Here is a 23967-nt window from a genome sequence, read left to right as displayed (position 1 = left end):
CACTGCACAGTGAACTGAAGTTTGAAAAAAAAAATGTAAATATGTTCTTTTTAAATCGTAAAAATATTTTTTTCTCATATAGCAGAAGGACAGTGTTTTAAACATACCAATTTTCATCATTGTACAAGATACACTAATGGAAAAAAAAGTTGAATATTTCCAAAATTTTACTGCTGTAAGATGTACCTAACCCCTTAAAGCTTTCTCCTCAAATTGAGATATTAATAAATTGTTTTAGAGCAGTGATCGGAAAGATTACGTCATATAAAATGCAACCTGCAATAAATAGCAAAGAGACGGTAGAAGGGAGAGGATATCCAGACTGCTTACCGTTGAATGAACAAGTATGGCTAAGGGCCTCATCCTTCCGCCCTGCTTGTGGATTAAGGAAGATTTGACTCGCGAGTCACGAAATGCCGACAACTGCTTTAGACAAGTGGACTACCGTTCAGGTATCGAGCGAAGATCGAGATACAAGCCTATGATCGAGCGTATGTTTGAATCCCGCAAGACGATATTATCTGAGTGAGTCCTTTCTAAGGTTTAGATACAGAACAACCTTTTTCTTCTCACTAGATATGGGGGAGGGTAACTTGTGAATAGGCCGTCACACAAAAATGAAATGAAACTCCACTTGTTCTCCTTATACAGGGACATCATTTTATTTTTACTTCAATTTTTATTGTACCTGAGTTTTTGAATGTACTTCACTCCCACCCCTTCTACTAAGAAAGTTCCAACTCCACCAGAACCAAGACCGCAGATAGTAAGCAGTACTGAGTTACTGAGTATAGTACGTTCCAGAAATATGTTCGCGTTTTCCAGTGACGAAAGAGCTTTCAGTATTGAATCATATTTTTGCACAGGTACTGTCCGTTTGCCTACGTCGCATCCCGATTTCCCCCACCTGCTTCTGCTCGCCCCTCTGTAATAGCTGGGCTGTCTTAGCTCTTTTCTGAAAACATTAATTTCTCTTAGGAATTGGAAGTTTACGTAATATTATACAGCTGTTTAATTTAACTTAAATAAAAGGGCCTCGTTAAGTAATTAACTGTCACGTGATTTCCTCCCTTTCTACAATCCTGTGGCATAACCACTTGGACGGACAGTAGATAGCATGTCTGAGTAATTTTATATTTTCGGGTCGGGCAGAAGTGAAGATTGAATTTACAGTACGTAGAGTAGGTACAGAATTATTTCAACATGAGTTACTAGTACGAAGGACGAAACTGGCAATTGGAATTAGATGCAATAGTCTATAGTGCGATAATATGCACAAAAGAACTGAAGCCTGTATCGAAATGAACGGCCACCATTTTCAAAATTGTGTTTAAATATTCATATTATGATTATTTTTCAATTTAACTTCTTTCTCTATATTGTACGCTAATGTGCTGTAGACAGTATAATATACATTGCATAATGAATACGTTCGCATGGATAACTCACTTCGTGAGTAAAAACACTTATTCTTAATACAGTACTGTACTTTGATTAAAGAAAAACCTAATGAAAATTATCAAACTCAAAATCGCGATATTTCCTAGTTTACGTAAATGGATGAACTACTTTTCTTCCTTCCTATACCTAGTAGAGTGATTTGTGTTTTACGCCAGTATCATCGAACCCCAGTCGTGGAGGGGGGAGCAAGCGGTGTTTCCGGTTCTCTAAAGGTATAGGTTAATATTAAAAATGTTAGTAAAAATAAAATGATGTCCCTGTACTTACATTATTCTCCTCGTTCTCCTTGTATTGCCCTGCTTGTCTTCATATTCCCTCAGTTATCTTTATATTTGTTATGTGCTCCCTGTATCCCCCTGGTTCTGCTTGCATTCCCCTTGCTGTCCTTTATTCCCCTTGTTCCTCATATATATTCCCCTACTTCGCTTGTTTTTCCTCTTCCTTTCTTGTGTTCCCCTCTTTCTCATAATATACCCCTCTTTCTCCTTGTATTACCCTCTTACTCCTTGTACTCCTCTTGTCCTTATATTCTTCCTGTTTGCCTAGTATTTCCTTTCTTCTCCTTCCATTCCCCTGTCTTCCATGTATTCCTCTTGTCCTGTTTGTATTCATCTCGTCCTACTTACATTCCACTTGCTCTCGTTACATTTCTTTATTCCCCTTGTATTCTCCATGTATTCATCCCATTTGTCTAGTATATCCCCTGTCCTTGTATCCCCCCGTCTTCCCTGCATTACTCCAGTCCTTCTTGCATTCTCCCTGTCCTCCTTGCATCCCCCCTGTCGTCCTTATATTCTCCCTGCCCTCCTTGCATCCCCCCTGTCGTCCTTATATTCTCCCTGCCCTCCTTGCATTCCCCCCTTCTCTTTGAATTTCCTCTGTACCCCTTGTATTCCCCTGCCCTCCTTGTATTCCTCCTGTTCTTGTATGCCCCGTCCCCGTTGTACTCCCCGTCCTCTTTGTATTTACTCTATCCCCCTTGTATTCCCCCTATCCTTGTATTCCCTCTGCCCCTTGCATTCTCCCTGTCCTCTTTGTATTTCCTCTGTCCCTCTTATATTCCACGTCCTCTTTGTATTTCCTCTATCCCCCTTTTAATCTCCATTCCCTCCTTGTATTCCCCCTGTCCTTGTATTCCCCCGTCCCCTTTGTATTCCCTCTGTCCCTCTTGTATCCCGCCAGTCCTATTTGTATTTTCTCTATTCCCCTTGTATTCCCCCTGTCCTCCTTTTATTCCCCCTGTCCCCTTGTATTCCCCCTGTCCTCCTTGTATTCCCCCTGTCCCCCTTATATTCCCCTGTCTCCGTTGTATTCCCCGTCTTCTTTTTGTATTTCCTCCGTTCTCCTTGTATTCCCGCTGTACCCCTTGTATTCCCCGTCTTCTTTTTGTATTTTCTCCGTTCACCTTGTATTCCCGCTGTACCCCTTGTATTCCCCGTCTTCTTTTTGTATTTCCTCCGTTCTCCTTGTATTCCCGCTGTACCCCTTGTATTCCCCGTCTTCTTTTTTTATTTCCTCCGTTCACCTTGTATTCCCGCTGTACCCCTTGTATTCCCCGTCTTCTTTTTGTATTCCCTCTGTCCTCCTTGTATTCCCGCTGTACCCCTTGTATTCCCCGTCTTCTTTTTGTATTTCCTCCGTTCACCTTGTATTCCCGCTGTACCCCTTGTATTCCCCGTCTTCTTTTTGTATTCCCTCTGTCCTCCTTGTATTCCCGCTGTACCCCTTGTATTCCCCGTCTTCTTTTTGTATTTCCTCCGTTCTCCTTGTATTCCCGCTGTACCCCTTGTATTCCCAGTCTTCTTTTTGTATTTCCTCCGTTCTCCTTGTATTCCCGCTGTACCCCTTGTATTCCCCGTCTTTTTGTATTCCCTCTGTCCTCTTGTATTCCGCTGTACTCCTTGTATTTCCCCTGTCCTCCTTGTATTCCCTTGCCCTCCCCTTCCTGACGGGATTTAAAAGCCGTTCGCATACGAGACGCGTGAAACTAGCGTAGCGTACCTACCGGTAGCTTTCCTCACCCTGTAGATTCTTGGTGATAGTAATAATAGCAGGTCAGAGGCACGTGGCAAGGGTTGTGCAGTAACGGGACGCTACCTAACTCCCTCCCCAAATTCTCATTCGCGGTGCAGAATTACAAACAAGGCGCGATACTCGAGACTCCATTAAGCTGTCGTGCGGTGCCGCTCTGTGCCGAAGATCAAATATCAGGCAATTAAGAGCTTTCTGCCAAACACTGTGCCTCACTGATGATGATGCTGTTTCGCGCCGACGCATTCCAACACCGTATAAAACTGGAAAAAAGTGCGCTTCTTAGTTAATGAAGTTTTTTTTATCTTTAAAGTTCCTTCGTATTTTCACTTTTTCATTATATCGAGTATTACGCTACTCCAAAATACCATTTGGTGATTTTCACTTCAAAATCCCTGATACTAAAAATGTAGTATTCAATATGCTGTCTGTCTTTTTTTAGTGGGTTATTTTGCGACGCTTTATCAACTGCTGTGGTTATATAGCGTCTCAATAATATAAAGGTGGTAATGCCGACGAAATGAGTCCAGGATCCAGCGCCGAAATTTACCCAGCATTTGCTCTTAATGAGTTTAGGGAAAATCCCGGGGAAAACCACAACCAGGTAACTTGTCTCAACCAAGATTTGAACCTGGGCCCGCTCGTACCACGGTCAGATATGCTAACCGTTACACCACAACTGTGGAGTCCGTCTGTCTATTCTTCCTGTGATCTCACTCTCTGTAAGCAGCGATTTCTCTTTTAATTTCCTGGTATATTTTGTTCATATCGATTAAGTATATGAACCTCAATTAATTCGTGAAAGTTGCAAATGATTCATGTCTAACAACTGTTATGATAAAATTGCAAAGATTGGCGATCTGCTACAAATCGGCTTCATCCATTTCCATTTTAAATATTCTCTCACATGAATTGAAATGACTGTAAAACTGTATGGTCTAATTAATGAATGAATGAATGCTAGCCATGATGTCCTATGTTGGGCACAGGCCTCCTGTGATGGGTTAGAACCCCCTCGACAGGGATGGCTCTAGTGTACTCGCTTGGTGAGCCAATCCAGGCGAGGTTGTCGTGTATACTACTTTTGTGACATGGTTAATAACCCTGTTAAACTTTAATTAGTCTCAGCACTCTGTTCTTTGTTCATTTTTTTTCTTGCACTACACACATTATACTGACAAACACTGATTGCTATTTACACTGTTTAACTGACACTTTCTCAACACTGACTTTACTATTTACAAAACTTATCTTACATTTTCACTAATACTGACTTTACTATTTACAATGTCTTAACACTGATTATGTTATCTATTTACAATGACCTTCCCTAGTTCTTTCCACAAAACTCTGTTCTTTGCTCTCCTCGACCATTGTTTCCCCACCTCTTTGGCAAACATGTCAGACCATCTGAGCCGTGGTCTTCCCTGTCCTCTCTTTCCGACGTAGGGGTCCCACATCGTACTGTATGGGTCCTTCTTGTCTGATGTAGTCTCGCCATATGTCCCCCCCGGGTCCACTTCGTTGCCGTGGCTCGTTCTGCTGCGTCAGTAGCGTTCGTCAGTCTTTGTACAGTTTCGTTTGTCATTCTGTCTCGTAGCGTGGTGCCCAGTATTTCTCTTTGCATCTTCCTCTGGCATGTTTGTATACTTGAGAGTCGTCTCTCGGACAATGTCCAAGTTTGGCAGCCGAATAGCAAAACTGGGATTATACATGTCTCTAGTGCCTCGAACTTGAGATTGTCTTGTCCGTCCATATGAACTTCAGGCTCCAGAACGCCTTCCATGCCAAATGAAATTCTTCTATTGATCTCTTTGTGTTTTCTTTGTGAGAACGTAACGGTCTAATGTGTATATAAAAAAACCTGTTAAAGACATAATATATTGCTTCCAGATTTATGTATCGAAATGAGCACAAAATTTCCGACTTAAGGATGTGTATACGAATCACTTCATAGAATTAACGCAACTATATTCATTATGGAAATTGGCACAAAATAAGATTTTAATTGTTTTCATCTACACTTCCGGGTTTAGTCACTTTTGAATTTATGTGCAGTGTGCACCTTTCACACACGAAATGTCAATTATCAAGCTGAAGCTTCAAATCCAAAGTGGTGATTTGATGAAAAATGTGAAGTTAAATGTCGTATTAAGCATTTTATTAGGAATGTTGTTCCAATAATTACGTATAATTCATGAAATCCTGTTGCAATAAAGAATGTTGATCCATAAACGGAATCTGCAACAGTGAAAGGTGCTTCCATTATACTTTTTATATTATATTATTCACGCAATAACAATAACATTTTGAGATAATTCAAATAATTAAAGTTAAAAAGCTTTAAAGGAAGCATATGTTTTGAAAGCGAAATCATAATCTCATCTCTCAAGGTTTTTCCGTGGTTTTCCTAAGACGCTAAGACAAATGTCGGATGAGCCCTAACAGAAATGGGCCACGGACCTGCATTCATATCCCCATGACCCCTTTACTTACTCTAAATTAATTAATAATTACATCTATCATAAATTCATAAATCAATCGACCTATTACCTAAAAGCCAAATTGGCTAGTCTCTTATATTGAGACAACTCATCCTCCCTAAGGCATTTCCGTGGTTTTTCTAAGGCGTTAAGACAAATGTCGGGATGAGCCCTAAGAGAAATGGGCCACGGACCTATATGCCCTTCCCCATAAGTTCCCGTTTTTCCTAATAAACAACTTAATGCCATAGTATAGAGTCTATAGAATTATGAAATACATGTGCAACGTCACTCATGTAGTCGCAATGCGAAAGGACAGGGAACCTTTCAAATTGCAGATTCAGAATTCACGGCGTCTCTCCTGGTGGTCTTCACCTACCTTGTCATCGAACAACAGACGACAGAGTCTTCTCGACTCCTCCTGCACTGCGAAATGACACAGTTCATTTCAATATGGAGATTTGCACCAGCCATCTCATCCTCGTCCCAACCCATGATCATTTTGATCACATTTCCGTCCCCTCGCGTATGTGGTACCTAAGAGGTTACGTCCATTTTCGGTTTTCTCCTTCAAAATTTTCTAGAGCTCCTTCAGTGGAGCAGCGTAACCCGGAGTGAGACTAGTGGCCAACAGGCTTGGAGCTCACATATTTAGTTTCTTGCAGCCCCGAACCCCTTGCAAGGACGTTTTGCGTACCTTTTAAATTTGTCCTCCCAATTCACATCTTTCACTTGAATTCAATTCAATTCAAAAAATTCCTTTGAGTGATAATTTTATTAATATTTTCTCTGGAACTCTTACGTCATCCAAATGTGCTTTCCACTTTTATTTTTATTTTTTTATCACAAAATGAATAAATATTTAGTTCTTCTCTAATATATTTGTTTCATACCTGATCTCTTCTAGTGCTTCCTTTCATTTTCTGTAGAATTCTCATTTCGGCTGCTTATATTTTACTCTCATATCTTTTTCCTACAATCCGAGACTCACTTTCATATAAAAGGAGAGGCATGGCCATTGTTTTCTAAAATTTTAATTAACGGTTATGGTGTTATTAAACATGGTGATAGTGTTGCTGGTGATCATAGCAATGTTTCTAATGAATTCTGGGATAATTTTAATATGACTTGCGAGTTAGTACTCACGTCTTTGTCGTGGCTGTAGAAGACGACGGCAAGGTTGAGCCGCTGTCGTCTCTGCTCGACGCGCGCAGCGAAGCTGGTCACGTGACTCTCCAACTCATGCGCCACCGAGTAGATCTCGTCGGCGTTGCACTCGCCGGTTTGCGCCAACTCCTCCGCGGCCGTCAGCAACTTTTCCGCGTTGGTATACGTATTCTGCAAAAAAACAAAGAGCATTCATAATTAAATAAGATATAATTAGTTCAAATAAGTGTCAATGCCATAATTAAATAAATGCAAACTAGTCAAAGACCATGGTTATCGGAAGAAAAATAAATAAGATAAACGTTGTTACATAGTCAACTGTCCGAAGACAGGTTGGAACCTTATAAGTGACATCACTAAGGCACCACTCATGATGCAACTAAGCCAGGAAATAATAGGGTAGAATTGCCTGTTCCTTCCGCCTGATAATAGATGTAAAGTTATGGCAAAAAAAAACCGGACCGACCCTTATAGCTGATTTCAGAGCCTTGTTCACTCCAGAGCACGATAGACTGGTAACTAAGACTTTCGTGGCTCTAATCCTGCCTCGGAAGGAAACTTTTTTTTGTTCCTTACTTAAATTTATTTCCAATACTTTTCGATTGCAGCGATACTTAATTACTTAATTAACTTATTATTCCCAGAACATGAATGTTATCAGCAATCGAAATGAACTAAATAAACAAAATTAATTGATGCGTACACACTGGTCAAAAGTGACTTTAATGAAGCAAACGACACATACCACAGAAATTGTCCTCATTATCACACCTTGAAAACTACTATCACTATATTACTTCCGTTCATTAAATCTGTTTCAGCCAAAATAAGATTCGAGGCAAACAAACCCACCTCTATTTTTTTACCGAAATCACGTGATAACTCATCAGTGAATACTACAAAATAAAAATGTTTCACCAAAATACATGATGATGGCATAACTATAAGGACAGTTGTTTATATGTTAAAACATTTTAGTGGGTTATTTTACGACGCTGTATCAACATCTCAGGTTACTAAGCGTCTGAATGAAATGAAGGTGATAATGCCGGTAAAATGAGTTCAGCCTCCAGCACCGATAGTTACCCATATTGAATTGAGGGAAAACCCCGGAAAAAAAGCAACAAGGTAACTTGCCCCGACCGGAATTCGAACCCGGAGCACCTGATTTCGCGGTCAGACGCCCTAACCGTTACTCCACAGGTGTGTACTGTGAAATCATCTACAATATAAAAGACAACAGTGATATACAAGAACTCTTACTGCATGAACGATTATAAAAAAGAGAAACCACAAATTTGATGTCAGACAGTTAATTCGCACCCTCCTCTTCCATTCGCACGAGATTCAGGGTTTAGCTAGCTATCGGGGTGGAGGCAGTTATCCTCCCTTGTCACACAATACTCATGTGGATTAAATCATTTCCGCCTGTCACAGAGGGTGCTGTGATATATTACTATGAGAGAATTCTTTCCCAACTGATTTTAGAATACTTCCACGTATACATACGAGTACAATATAATGGTGTGACTCTTTGGTGGTTGAATTTTCATTTAATAAAGCCTGCCTCTCCTCTGGCTGATATGCACATTATTATCAGGCATTACATCTCACTTGACGATAATGTGTCTGAGGAAGAACAATTGTTAGTACACATCTGAAATGTGACTAGTATAATACAGAGTGACTAACGAGGGTTTACCGTCACTTACGAAGCTTATTTCCGAAGATATTCTGAGTAAAAAATGTCATATAAACATGTGTCCTAATCTCAATATTTTTAGAGTTACACTAATTTAAAATTGTTTGTAAAATACCATTGTTATTGAGTTCTAAGGGTGAAAGAATATTACAGATAAAGAATGAACTATTCAGGAGTATCATTTCTGTAAGTAGCTAGTATTCTTAAGCTAAAAATGTGTTGTGAATTCCATAGTTGCTTCGTACAGAATTTTTTTCCCTATTTTTAACTACGAAATTATATTCTCTTACGCATTTATCACAACAATTGTTACAAATCATGTCCCTCTTGTAAATTCTTCAAGAGTGTACACTAGGATGCATAATTAAACTGTAAAGAATCAAGTCACTGAAGTCGTATGATTTGTAAAACATTTTTGTGGTAAGTGCGTAAGAATGATGTAATTTTTAGTTAAAAATTAAAAAAACAAAACCTGTACATATTTTTAGCTTCAGAACACTAGTCAATTAAAGAAATTATACTACTGAATAGTTCATTCTCTATTCGTAATATTTTTTTTACCCATAAAACTAAAGAAAAAAGGTATTTTACTAATAAATTTAAATTAGTGTGACTCTGAAAATATTGAGATTAGGCAAATGTTTATATGACATTTCTTGCTTAGAATGTCTTCAGAAATAAGCTCCGCAAGTGACGGTATATCCTCGTGACTCACCCTGTATGCAGTCGGCGATGTATGGAATGAGGGGAAAGAAACCGGCCACTCTACCCCATTATCTCCTGGCCTAGTTTCCTTATAAATGGTGCCTTCTTGGTATCACTTGTAAGGTTCAGATCTGTTTTCGGACAGATGACTAAACAACAAAAAATATAGAATAATTGTTAGAACCCTTTAATAAGTGTCTTAGCTTATTAGCCTAATGAATTATACAAATAAAATATAAAATAGAAGACATTAGGTCATATTTACAATTCTAATATGACTAGCGACTAGCGCTTTCTCCATCGGTGATATCAACAGGTCTAAAAGAGTAACATATTATATCAATATTATGAACATAAAAACACGAATAGTGTGCAAAAATAGTATGATCTTGTAAATACATGACAAAGATTAAAAATCATTAGCTAAAACAATGTCATATAGCTGACTGCACAAACACAGTACTGCGAGCAAAAACCATTTATATTGAATGTGCAATTATATAAAAGTAGGTTTCAATATTTTGAACGTAAGTAATGGACATTCTTACGCAGTCAATGTATTAAAATTACCAGATAGCATACAATATGTTAAAATAGAAGTCTTCAAAGAAATTGCAGTGTTTGATGTAGATGCGTCGTGATGACTGCCGCAAAGCATTACCACAGTCTAGTACAGGCCTGCACAAGGTTTGCGCTCTCCGAGCCGGCTCACAGCTCATGAGCGGAATGCAGATATTGCTGCGCTCTGTTATGAGGGTGGACTGGAAGAAGGAGTGATATCGTACAAAATGTACACAAAAGAAAATACTATTACGAGTACTTATGAAATAAATTCCCGTTCAGTGTTTGAAAAACTATCTTGGACTATTATTAATTAATATAGAAATATTTATTTTACAGAAGTAATAGAAATTCTATAGCTACTTAAGTGTACAATATCATTTTGTTATATTTTTATTTATCAGTACATCAAAACGAGGTTTTATGCTGTTGGCAGCTGAAAGGAACAGTAGCCTACTGATCGTAATGAAACATCAGTTACAGATGTTCGATGTCTGCCTTTATTAAAGTTGATAACAGAAAACAGTTGCTCATAAATATAAATGTTGAGCCAAACATAGCAATCATTTTCACAGCCAGCCTGTGTAGTCGTGTATATTATTGCTAATGTTTAGTCTTGTAAAACTCAACCAGGCTAGTAGTATTATTCAAACGATCTTTAGCCCTTAGGTCACATTGAAGATCAATAAGTTCGAGCTGTAAATCGTTAAATGTTTAATTTTATGCTCCGTCTTTTATATTCCTCCATACTCTACTGTTACAGTAGGTAAGCAACGTGAAACAGTTACTGAGAAGAGTCCTACACACTGCACTCCACTAGATAGCTGAGTGGTCGTTTCCCTCTCCTCTACCTATTGCAAGTCTGTCATTCTGACGTATCTTCCTCCCCCTTTCGGCGAGCGGTAAATACCGCTCTCCCGCTCCGAAAGAGCGCGCGCGCTCGTTGAGCGCTGTTTGTGCAGGCCTGGTCTAGTATATACAGTCACGAAGCTCAATACGTAGAAAATATGCATCCATGGATAGTTGCTAACCACTAGGATCGCTAATATCGCCTCGTTACAGACAATGCGAAATAATACCTGCACAGTCTATTGTTTCTAGTACCCTCATAAACTCAAGCTTCGTAACTGTATATACTAGACTGTGGCATTGCCCTATTCAAATGTGTTATTATATGCATCTACATCAAATATTGCAATTCCCTAAAGACTTCCATTTTAACGTATGCTGCAAAACTGTACAACTGGATGAGCAACAGCGGCCGTCTTTTTGCTGCGCACGCCAGAGGGAGGAGATATAAACAGGAGCAGTGGACCGCGAACAACCCTGTCCCGCCAGGTCGTCTCATCTAGGACGTGTGCCACAATGCACAACCGGTATTATTATTATTATTATTATTATTATTATTATTATTATTATTATGCCAACATTGCTATCAATTTACTTTCGCAGTAACAAGGTAATCGAACAGCTCTTTACGGTGCACAAGCTGCTGAAAGGTTTCCCAAGGCGAAGAACCGGGATCAAATCTCGCCAAGTGGATTTTGCACTTACGGTTAGCAAAAGCGGTGATACGATAAATGTATTAAGGCTCTCCCATCGCCCTCTCACTAGGCCACCAGCCCTACAATTCTCCATGATCACTTTATCATTTCTAAGGAACTGACCTAACAAGATACAGAGTGGCATTCACATCGTCGTCATTTTTGCAAAACTTCGTAAATTCAATGAATGTCGAAATCCAGGTTTATGGCTTAACGGTCGGTCCTCAATGATTTATGAACGCGTATGTATGTATGTATGTATGTATGTATGTATGTATGTATGTATGTATGTATGTATGTATGTATGTATGTATGTATGTATGTATGTATGTAGGCCTATGTATGTATGTGTCCCGCTCCGTGGCGTCGTGGTCTAAGGCATCCTGCCTAGGACTCGCGTGACGCAATGCGCGCTGGTTCGAATCCTCGTGGGGGAAGAAATTTTCTCATGAAATTTCGGCTAGTGTATGGGACCGGTGCCCACCCAGCATCGTGATGCACTTTTGGAGCTACTATAGGTAGCGAAATGCGGTTGCGAATGCCAGCTATAACGGCTGGGGGGGATCATCGTGCTAACCACACGATACCTCCATTCTGGTTGGATGATCGTCCACCTCTGCTTCGGCATGTGGGCGTGAGGCCAGCAGCCGGCTGGTCGGTCTAGGGCCTTCACGGGCTGTAGCGCCACGGATTATTATCATTATTATTATTATTATTATTATTATTATGTAGGCGTATGTATGTATGTATGTACAGTTGTGGCAAAAAAACCGGACCGATCCTTGTGGCTGATTTCAGAGCCTTGTTCACTCCAGATTCGTGGTTCGAATCCTGCCTGGGAAGGAAACTTTTTTTTTTGTTCCTTATTCAAATTTATTCCCAATACTTTTCGAGAAAGAGGATAAAAATAGACAGATGAGATAGGAAAACCAAAGAAAATGGAAAAGAAAGAAGAAGTAATGATAAAAATAGAAATAAAAAGTTGCACAAAGAGGAAGGAGAAAGAAGAGACGGAAAAGAGAATGAGAGGAAAATAGAAAGCGTAAGAGAACAGTAAAAGAGACGAGATAGGAAGGAGAAGAATGGGAGAGAAAAGAGGAATAAACGGAGTGAGGAAAAAGAAAGAAAGATAAGATTATAAAGAGAGGGAAACGAGAAAAAGAAGGTGAACGAAAAGCAGGAGAAGATAGAATAGCGCAGGACTTATGCGAGGTTATTTTTGCTCTTGGATAAGAGAGAACATAATTACTAGGGCTAGGATTTTAATGAAATTGCATCTTTTTTCTAGTAAGCCAGAAACATAGCTGCTTTAGTATTTATATGTTATGTGATAAACTGAGTGTTTTAAGACATATTTGTTAGGGCATTTTTTGCATTTTTTGCCTGTTTCAACTCATAAGAGCATCTTTTGTGCATTATTACAAAGCTTCACTCATGATTTTGACATTATCATTTTAACGGAAACTTGGTTATGTCACGATTTTGGCTATGACATTAATGGATACAATAAATTGGTAAAAGCTAATAAATACAATAAATGCGATGGAATAGTAATATATTTTAAAAATAGCATTGATATTAGTGTAATAGAAGCTGAAATTGAGCACTGTAATTCACTTCATTTTAAGATTAAGCTTGATAAGAGTGAAATTTTTTTCACCGCCATTTATAGATCCCCTAAAAGCAATAAAAATGATTTCATAGACAATTTAGAGCAGTATTTATCCAATTTAGAAGGTTGTCGCAACCATATTATTGTTGGAGACATAAACATAGACATATTAGAAAATAGTATAGATTTAATTGGCAGTAAATATATGAATGTTCTCCATGAATATGGTTTTGTAAATTATTTAAATGCCATCACTAGGCCTTCAATAATTTCTGGCACATGCATCGACCATATATTTCTAAAAACTCAAAATAATTATAGCTTCATACCTGGCGTTCTATCTAGTGCTATTACCGATCACTATATTGTTTTTAGTTTATTAAAAATGTCTAACAATGAATACAATTCCAGGCTGTTACTCTCTCATCACAAAATATGCAACGAATTAATTATCCTGATTTTATTACAGATTTTCTAAAAGAAACCTGGGAGTCGGTCTATAATTGTAATGATGCCAATGCTTGTTTTCAAATTTTCTACAATTTAATCATAAAGTATATAGATAAACATACTATTATAAACAGTAATCAGAAAATTTCTAATAAATCCAAGAAAATAAAACCCTGGATCACGGCCGGCATTATTAATTCTATTCGTACAAGAGACAAACTTGCTTTAAAAGTTAAAAAGAATCCAAGTAACGTACAACTAAAAAATTACTACAGAGCATATAGAAATATGTTAACTCTTATCATTCGAAAAACGAAAATTAAATATTATGAATCCAAATTTGATAGATACAAAAATGAACCTAAAAAATTCTGGCAAGTTATAAATGAAGCTACAGATGTAAATGTACAAAATAAACAGCCAATCAAGGAGTTAAAAAACGATAAGGGTGAAATATTAAATTGCATAAAAGAGATTGCAAACGAATTTAATAATTATTTTTCAGAGATAGGACACAAAGTTACTTCTAACATTAATAAGTCAAATTTTAACTCTTCTCTACAAAATGAGACACAAGATGAACATTTAGCTTCCTCCTTGTTTCTTTTCCCTGTAACTGAAGATGAAATTATTATTATGGTTAAGAAGTTAAAAAATAATGTTGCTCCTGGTATAGATGGAATTAAGAATAATACTTTCAAAATTATTATCAAATATATATTAAAACTCATGGTTCATACTTTTAACTTATGTTTTGTGCAAGGTATATTCCCATATGTTTTGAAATGTGCCATAGTAATTCCAATATACAAATCTGGAGATAAAAATAATTTAAATAACTGTAGACCTATATCTTTACTTCCAACATTTTCCAAATTGCTTGAAAAATGTTTAAAGAATAGATTAATAAATTATTTAGAAAAACATAAAATCCTCTCTAAAATCAGTTTGGTTTCCGCAATAATATTTCTACTGATGATGCTCTTATTAATGTTACTGGAAAAATTATCAATGAACTAGATATCGGAAACAAATGTTTGGGTATTTTCTTGGATCTACGGAAAGCTTTTGACACTATCAATCATAATTTACTTTTGGACAAACTACATACTATTGGAGTTAGAGGTATAGTTTTAAAATTATTCCAATCATATTTTAGTAACAGAAGGCAAATGACCAAAATTGAAGATCAATTTAGTGAATACAAATATATTGATATAGGTGTACCGCAAGGAACAATTTTGGGACCTATTTTATTTCTAATATATGTTAATGATCTGCTAAATATAAATTTAGAAAAATTTAATGGATCTATATATTCATATGCGGATGATACAGTAGTTATTTTCAGTGGTTTTTCTTGGCAGGAAGCATATAGAAATGCTAATATAGGTGCTAACATTGTTAAAAAATGGCTTAATTCCAACTTCCTTTCTTTAAATATATCTAAATCAACTTTAGTTCCTTTTTCGTTAACAGCTGCCAGTGTTCAAAATTTAAAATTTAGCGATAAATATAGACTAATAATACACAGTGAAAACTGTTTAGATCCCAAAAGTTGTAAATGTCCACCATTGAAAGAAGCCACGTATGTCAAATATCTGGGTATCATTATTGATCAGAATTTAAAATGGCCTCATCACATTACTTATCTTTGTAAGAGGCTTCGTAAAACAATTGATAAATTCGTTAATCTTCGATGCTACTTACCCATTAGAGTTCTACGAAATGTTTATTTGGCCATTATTCAGTCTATCATTCAATATGGTATAATTGTTTGGGGTGGAAGTACAAAAATTAATCTTAGTCCGTTAAATTTACTACAAAAACGAATAATTAAAATTTGTTTGAAGAAACGTTTCGATTATCCAACTAAATTAATTTATTCTGAATTTAATGTATTTAATATTGAACAAATTTATAAGTATACGCTGTTAAAATTTTATCATAAAAATCGTAATAAGTTTGTATTACAGACACACAATTATGACACAAGACAAAATATCAATTCAACATTAGTAGAACCTAAATGTCTTACATCTGCTGGTCTAAAGCATAGCATAAATTTTGGCCCTCGGTTGTACAATGCTTTAACTAAATTACACCCAGAACTTCTAACATGTAACCCACTAACATATAACAAGAAAATTAGAAACGTGTTAATATCTTCAATTTGATTAAATAAATTTATAGCCTATGTGTATGAATTAATCAACCTATATTATATTTGTATTCTATAATTTTGAAATATATATATTAATCCTACTTTTCACGTGCGATATTATTCTTCTCTAGTGTTAATATTATATTATATAATTCCATTGCCGCTGTAATTATATTTTAGTTCCTATTTTATTTTACTTATTTATTTATATTATTATTATTATTATTATTATTATTATTATTTTATTTTATTTTAATATTATATCTGAACTGCGACCGAGCACGAGCGCTGCTCATTCGGTCTCAAATTTTGTTAATACTACTGTATCTTCTTTTTATATTGCTTGTATTATTTTATTTGTATTTCTCTTTGTTTGTTTTTGTAATTATATTTCTTTATTCTGTATATTTGAATTTAAATAAATAAATTTTGTTTTATTCGGTCATTTTTTGGGCATTTTCATTTAATTTTGGCCATAAATCCCCATTATTAATGCAAAATAATTTTTATTTCCTTTAATATTTTCTTTACATATTTTGTCCATTAATACCCATTATTTTGTATAATATTTTAATCGTTTTTCTACACAAATACTGCCATTTTAACGTAGGCTAGTACATCTCATGCAATGGATCAGTCCAACCACCCCTTCAATAAGACTCCTCTATACATGTTAATTCCGGATAAGAGTGGCCTTGTGGTAGACTACATGGAAACTAAAAGTAAAGTAAATCCATGGTGCTACAGCCCATGAAGGGCCAAGACCGACCATCCGACTGCTGACCTCACGTCCACATGCCGACGCAGAGGTGAACGATCATACATGGAAACTACATCACGTAAAATAATGTACTACTTAGAGAAAAAATTATGTAAAATTTAATTGAATTACTAGTCTAAATATTAAGTAGTACAAAACCTCTTTTCCTACTAAGCCAATTATGTAAGATCAATTTTTAGGGTATTTTAAGGGCATTTTTGAAAGATCTTTAGGTCATAAATGCATTGTTTTTTTTTGGACATTTTTTCATTATTTATAGGTCATCAAAATCCTAGCCCTAATAATTACTAAATAGTCATAAATAGGCAAGAGACTACGTACGTGTACCCGTGACAAATCACACATAGGTGCTTTGAAACTATCATTCCATTATTTTCTATGACTATGCCGCTTCATGAAATTTAGCTTGATAATCCTGTTTGTGTGGAAAATATTTGTCATGCGGGAGACGCTAATGCGACGGTTCCAGTCACCAGAGGCGCTGCCAAGTTTACATTTCACTCTCACCAGCCGTAAACCCCACACGCCAAACATCGACAGACAGAAACAACAGTGTGGACTGGATTGTTTGGATTAGGAGCTATAACAAACGTCACGTAAAGACTGTGACAAACAGGGAGTTCATTGACATTCCACATCCACGCAATGCGAATATCCGGGCTGGGACGCACAGGTGGGAGGAGCGGGCATTATCGCAGCACAAAACAGCCATCTTCATTCGAGAAGACATATCACGTAACAATGCAGTGGAAAATGTACGACCGAATGGAATGCTGGGAATTCAGCCAGCGACAGCACGACGACACAAGCGAAACGTCATTATCATTTTCGTCAGGACAAACTATATGCAATTCAAGGCCCACATTGCCGAGCTCCTGCACAAAACTGTAAACATGACTGCAGTGTTACAGTACAGAATGGCACCGTGTGGCAGGATTATGGGTGGTGTTCTTACACAGGGAGAACAGAAGCAAAATGCAAATAATTTAGAAGTCACTGAATATCCAGGGTGCAAATTAAGATTTCTAATGACGGGGAGATAGAATCCTAGACAGAGAATGTCATACATAAAATTATTGTCCTCATTCAATACGGCTCAACGCTTGGCCGCACTGAGTTACTTGTTTTGCATCTTGATCATAATAATAATTATATCCGTGAGCAGGCTTAAGATAAGATGTGTAATTCCTAAGTTATTGATTGTTGTCAGCTTTCCGGTGATGATAATACATCAATATTAGTTTCTTTGCTTACTTTATAAAGTACATATACTCGTGTTAAAACAATTATATTTTGTGAGGGAGGATAGAAGTTATCCCTGGGAGGGATGTTAATATGAATTTATGAGAGGGGACAACTTTCCAATAGGGAGAAATCCCCCCATCCCCCCCGTTAATTCGCATCCTGCATTTACCTAACAATCGCTGATTAACTAAGACAACATGCGTTCACCTTATGACCAAAGTTATTTACTGCAATACGCAAAATCTTAACATGTAATACATACATACATACATACATACATACATACATACATACATACAGTCCAAACCTGTGGAGTAACGGTCAGCGCGTCTGGCTACGAAACCAGGTGGCCCGGGTTCGAATCCCGGTCGGGGCAAGTTACCTGGTTGAGGTTTTTTCCGGGGTTTTCCCTCAACCCAATACGAGCAAATGCTGGGTAACTTTCGGTGCTAGACCCCGGACTCATTTCACCGGCATTATCACCTTCATATCATTCAGACGCTAAATAACCTAGATGTTGATACAGCGTCGTAAAATAACCCAATAAAATAAAAAATACATACATACATACATTCATACATCCGACCGTGAACCGAGCGGCCCGGGCTTAAATCGTGATTGGGGCAAGTTTATTTCCTATGTTTTCCCTCAACCAATCGAAGCAGAATTGCTGGGTAACTTTCGGCGTTGGCCCTCGGATTCATTTCGCCATCATAATTACATTCCCCCCCTCTTTCATCTTCATCATCTCCGTTTCTTTCCTAGGTTTCGGGCATGTAGGCTGTAGGGGAGTTCGGTGGCAGTAGGGGAATCTATAGCGCGTGGGGCCTTAGGGAATGCAAACCATTCCTTCCCGGGTAGTATTGTACAACGGGTCACCCGGTCGGCCTGCGTGCAAGGACAAACACAGTCCGTGCCCTTCCCTAAAGGTGGACTAATAGATACATACACACATAAGACTGTTAACGGTATACTGAATAACTGTGATTTTCTTAAATTCCTTCAGTTCAATGTAAAAAAAAACAGAATTACGTCATAGGGAACCTTTTGTTATTCCAATTCCTAGAACTGTTTTCTTCAAAAACTCTCCGTTGTTTGTTATGTGTCATACTTACAACTCTCTGTCTTTAAACTGTGATTCTCAATTAGATTTCAGTTTAACAGTTGAAAAATTTAATACAATATTAAAAAGAATTGTATTTCCTTAGATATTTAAATTATGAAGAAGTGTATTATAATGTTTCTTACTCTAGTTTTTTAAATAATTTTCCATTAATATATTGACATTTGGCACTATATTAACTGCAATATTATATTCTAGCATCTATTACTGTTATGTATTTTCTTCCTTTCGTTTGTGTTGTTTGTTTTGTTTTTTCTTATTATGTATTTTGTATATGTATCCATGTAACCCACCTGTAATTGGAAGCTTGATTCTGTTGGTGGTGGATTTAAAATAAAATAAAATATAATATATGTAGTTCACTATTACACATACATACATACATACATACATACATACATACATACATACATACTCCACATCTGTGGGGTAACGGTCAGCGCGTCTGGCCGCGAAATCAGTTGGCCCAGGTTCGATTCCCTGTCGGGGCAAGTTACCTGGTTGAGGTTTATTCCGGGGTTTTCCTTCAACCCAATATAAGCAAGTGCTGAATGATTTTCGGTGCTAGACCCCGGACTCATTTCACCGGCATTATCACCTTCATCTCATTCGGACGCTAAATAACCTAAGATGTTGATAAAGCGTCGTAAAATAACCTACTAAAATAATAAAAATACATACAATACATTATTGTATGCAAAAAATATTGCAAGCTTAAGAAAGTGGCATCGCGCTTTAAATTAATTGAATACCCCAGAACAGAATAAGGGTCGCCCACTACTCTCCATACCTCATCTTCCAGAAAATGACCCGAAATTGGGATTCGGGCTGCCGCAGCTACACTCACCGTCTCTCGTGCCTTAGCTGCGTTGTTTAAATGCGTACTCCTTTGAACTACCTTAACTGAATGAGAGCTTCTTCCGATCTTCATGACGGAAGACATTTTTTCATGAAATTTCGATCACTGTATGGGGTCGGTGCCCACAAACCATCGCGATGAAATAGTGAAATCCGGTTTCATAAGTCATCTATAACGGCTGGAGAGGGGATCATGTTAAATACACATTACCCCGGCACTGGTTGGGTAATCGGGAAATGCCTAACTCCGCCACAAACATAGTAAATACCTCCAGAGATAGTGTCAATCCCGCCAAGTGGCCTTGGGCGTAAAAGTGTTAGCTCCGTCAAATACAAACAAACAAGATTTAGGTTTGAGCTTTGACTATTTTAGTCATATAATAAATCATATAAGCTTATTTCTCAATTGTTCTCATGGTTCAGCGAAACCACTGGTCATCTGGACATCTGATTTCATCTTTGCCAGAGTTGCCATTGGAATATGGCTGACTTAGGTTTGGCAATAATAATAATAATAATAATAATAATAATAATAATAATAATAATAAATTAAGCTTCCTTTATGAAAAGGTTGCCAGGTTCGACAAAGCGTAATATATAATTTGGAAAACATACCTAAAAGGTAAAATGATTTACATTTGAAAGAATTAGGGAATAGAATATACAAAACGTCAGAAAAATGTACACCTAAGCAGCGTATATGCTCATTTGCAGTTAGCAGGGGATAGTAGTACCATCAGAAATGTTACAATGTTGAATGTCATATGCCGCGAGAAAAATAATAGCTACGGATTTATTGACATTGATTAGGCCTATCTAAACCAATCAATAGTCATCGGTTAAGATAACTTGAAATTTCCATTATCACTCCCATACAAGTGATTTTTCAATATCCGAACCGATCCTTTGAGGACACTAATAGCTATTTCCTTCACAATGCTGTGTGTTAGGCCTAGGTTTTTACATTTGTTGGCAAATCAGACCTATTACATCAATGTAGGACAGGTTATGTTTATCTTTATAGAACAATTTTGAAGTGTTAGTTGGAGACCAGAGGTAAAAAGACCCTTGGGAAGGCCGATACGTAGATGGGAGGATAATATTAAAAGAGATTTGAGGGAGGTGGGATACGATGACAGAGAATGAATTAATCTTGCACAGGATAGGGACCGATGGCGGGTTTATGTAAGGGGAGCAATGAACCTGCGGGTTCCTTAAAAGCCATTTGTAAGTAAGTAAGAACAACTGTGAAGCAAATAATTAATGTTGGAAACACATAAGTTATTTGAGTCGCCAAGAACAAAACTGCACTTTATCAAAAAATCTGATTTGTCAGTAAAGACGAAAATCTACTGCAATTAGACTTCACATTGTGATTTTACTACAAGATTCAAGATAGATAAATTCCAATTTGACTCCAAACGAGCAGTTTATCACATTTCCTGAAAAATTCTGCACTGAAACAAAAAGGTACCTTAATCCCATATTTCATAATTTGGAGAAAGTGCAGTTTGATTTTAGGAGACAACTGTACTACCCCGAGTTCTTGCACATAAGATACGATAGTGCAAACCCAGTTCTCTCTAGATTTTTTCTTCTTCAGCGAAAACAATACTCATCACAAAACTTTTTATTGTTTTAATTTCAATCCATTAGTGAAATGAAAAAAATTGATTAGGAACAATATAAACCAACAGAATGGAGCCATAAATTTTTGTATAGAATATCGATAAATGCTAGTAGCATGCTACCCACAGCGAGATATCATCTTATGACTGCGAAGGAAAACTAGCACAAGGCCATAAAGCAGAAAATGAAATAAAATTCCCTACAGGAAATAAAACCTCTACAACAACTATAACAGGTGTGATACGATATCGGAAATGACTGTGCAGAATGGCGTTCGACTTAGCCGCTGGAGTTTCATATCACGTTCACTTCACTTCGCTTTGTTTATAACCTCCGAATCCCTCAGGCAACGAAATCGAAATGGCCACCTTGAGAGATAGAAGGCGCGGCAAATGGGTCTATTTTAATTCTTAACGAGTCGGTATATGGAGTGATGCGCACGAGTTCCTTTTTATAGTAAATCAGACCTTACAAAACTGATAGTAGCATGTCTGCTTTAATAAATTTACGTAGAAAATCTTATAAACCTCACTGCGCGAAGAAAGAGCAAAAGAAACGATAAACCCTAAATTGGGTCAGAATGTAAACTGACGGCTCAGTTGAAGTTTAAAAAAATAAATCTCGAAGTATTTTGTAATTATTTATTAATCTGGTAGACATAAAGCCATCAGGGCTTCTCTTCCCCTCTACCAGGGGATTACAACTAGAATATTAAGGTCTTACTCTAGATCATATATAGATAGGTAGGTCGGCCACACCTGTGGAGTAACGGTCAGCGCGTCTGGCTGCGAAACCAGGTGACCCGAGTTCGAATCCCGGTCGGGGCAAGTTACCTGGTTGAGGTTTTTTCCGGAGTTTTCCCTCAACCCAATACGAACAAATGCTGGGTTACTTTCGGTGCTGGACTCCGGGTTCATTTTACCGGCATTATCACCTTCATTTCATTCAGACGCTAAATAACCTAGATGTTGATACAGCGTCGTAAAATAACCCAATAAAATAGAATAATTATAGGTTTTGAAGTTAATAACTTTTGTCAGGTTTACTAAGCTGCCATCTAGTTGTTACATGAGGAGTCACGTCATAATTCCCATTTGAATTGTATTAGCGACTGTACTGCCATCTCGTGTTCGGTTGTTCTCTTCAAAGTGCAAAGGATTTTAACATAGCGATGACCTATCTGTTACATATATGATCCAGGGTCTTACTAATAAAAACTCTTATACAGACGTTTAACTGACTAATAATAAGGAATAGCTTATTTATAAGTCGTTTGTAAATTCCATGCTAATAATTACTACATAAGTCGTGTATAACAGTACAAATGCTACACATCAACGTCATAGTTTCGTTATTATTTCACTACGAAAGGTAATAGCACAGCCTACTATATAGGCTTACAGTCACGAAGCTCAATACGTAGGGAATATGCATCCATAGATAGTTGCTAAACACTAGGATCGCTACTATCGCCTCATCATAGACAATGCGAAATAGTACCGGCACAGTCTATTGTTCCTAGTACCCTCAACAACTCAAGCTTCGACTGTATATACTAGACTGTGGTAATAGGATAACAGAGGTTCTCTATTGCATCAGATAGTTAGCGCTAGTGTGTAGCGACAAGTATCGATAGTAGATCTGAGCCTGATCAATTACCACGCTATATTTTGGTCAGAGAGAACTACAGAAATATTATTTCAATTATTCTGTGCTCTTTGGTTTGTTCTTCTGTAGTTACAAGACAATCATCATCAAATGACAATCGGTACAAAAAGCTGTTAGAGAGAAGGCCATTTTTTCTCTATATACAACGCTTAAACAAGGGATTTCGTGTATGTAACTACTGCAAAGCAATTCCCATTGTACAGTTACAGCCTGTTTATACATCCTTCGCTTATGCATGGTTTATTAGTAACGTTTTCTGTCCCAACTCTGCGTAAGTCTCGTATAAAACAATACACGGTTTATTAGTAAGACCACAGTCTAGTATATACAGACACGAAGCTTGAGTTGTTGAGGGTACTAGAAACAATAAACTGTGCCGGTACTATTTCGCATTGTCTGTGATGAGGCGACAGTAGCGATCCTAGTGGTTAGCAACTATCTATGGATGCATATTCCCTACGTATTGAGCTTCGTGACTGTATATACTAGACTGTGGTAAGACCGTAAGAATACAACTAAAACTATAATTACAATTGTCGGCCTGGTTGGCGCAGCTGGAATAGCGCTGGCCTTCTATGCCCGAGGTTGCGGGTTCGTTCCTGGGCCAGGCCGATGACATTTAAATGTGCTTGAATGCGACAGACTGATGTCAGTAGATTTAGTGGCATGTAAAAGAACTCCTATGGGACAAAATTACGGCACACCGGTGACGCTGATATAACCTCGACAGTTGCGAGCGTCGTTAAATAAAACATAACATTAACATTAATAATTAGAATTAAT

General features: G+C 37.4%; 1 protein-coding gene across 6 annotated transcripts in view; it reads right to left on the bottom strand.

The window, feature by feature from the left end:
• The window catches only part of trio (trio Rho guanine nucleotide exchange factor), a 2234512-nt gene that overhangs the window by 1019623 nt on the left and 1190922 nt on the right, over positions 1 to 23967 (bottom strand). For all 6 annotated transcript variants that reach the window (XM_069828117.1, XM_069828118.1, XM_069828113.1 and 3 more), the window contains one exon: positions 7122 to 7313. In XM_069828117.1, coding sequence (XP_069684218.1) covers positions 7122 to 7313 — 192 coding nt within the window. The remainder of the gene's footprint in view (positions 1 to 7121; positions 7314 to 23967) is intronic.

This window comes from Periplaneta americana, chromosome 6 (assembly GCF_040183065.1).
Source record: "Periplaneta americana isolate PAMFEO1 chromosome 6, P.americana_PAMFEO1_priV1, whole genome shotgun sequence".
Lineage (NCBI taxonomy): Eukaryota > Metazoa > Arthropoda > Insecta > Blattodea > Blattidae > Periplaneta > Periplaneta americana.
Note: the sequence above shows the minus strand (reverse complement) of the source record. Positions and strands in the feature narration are given on the sequence as shown.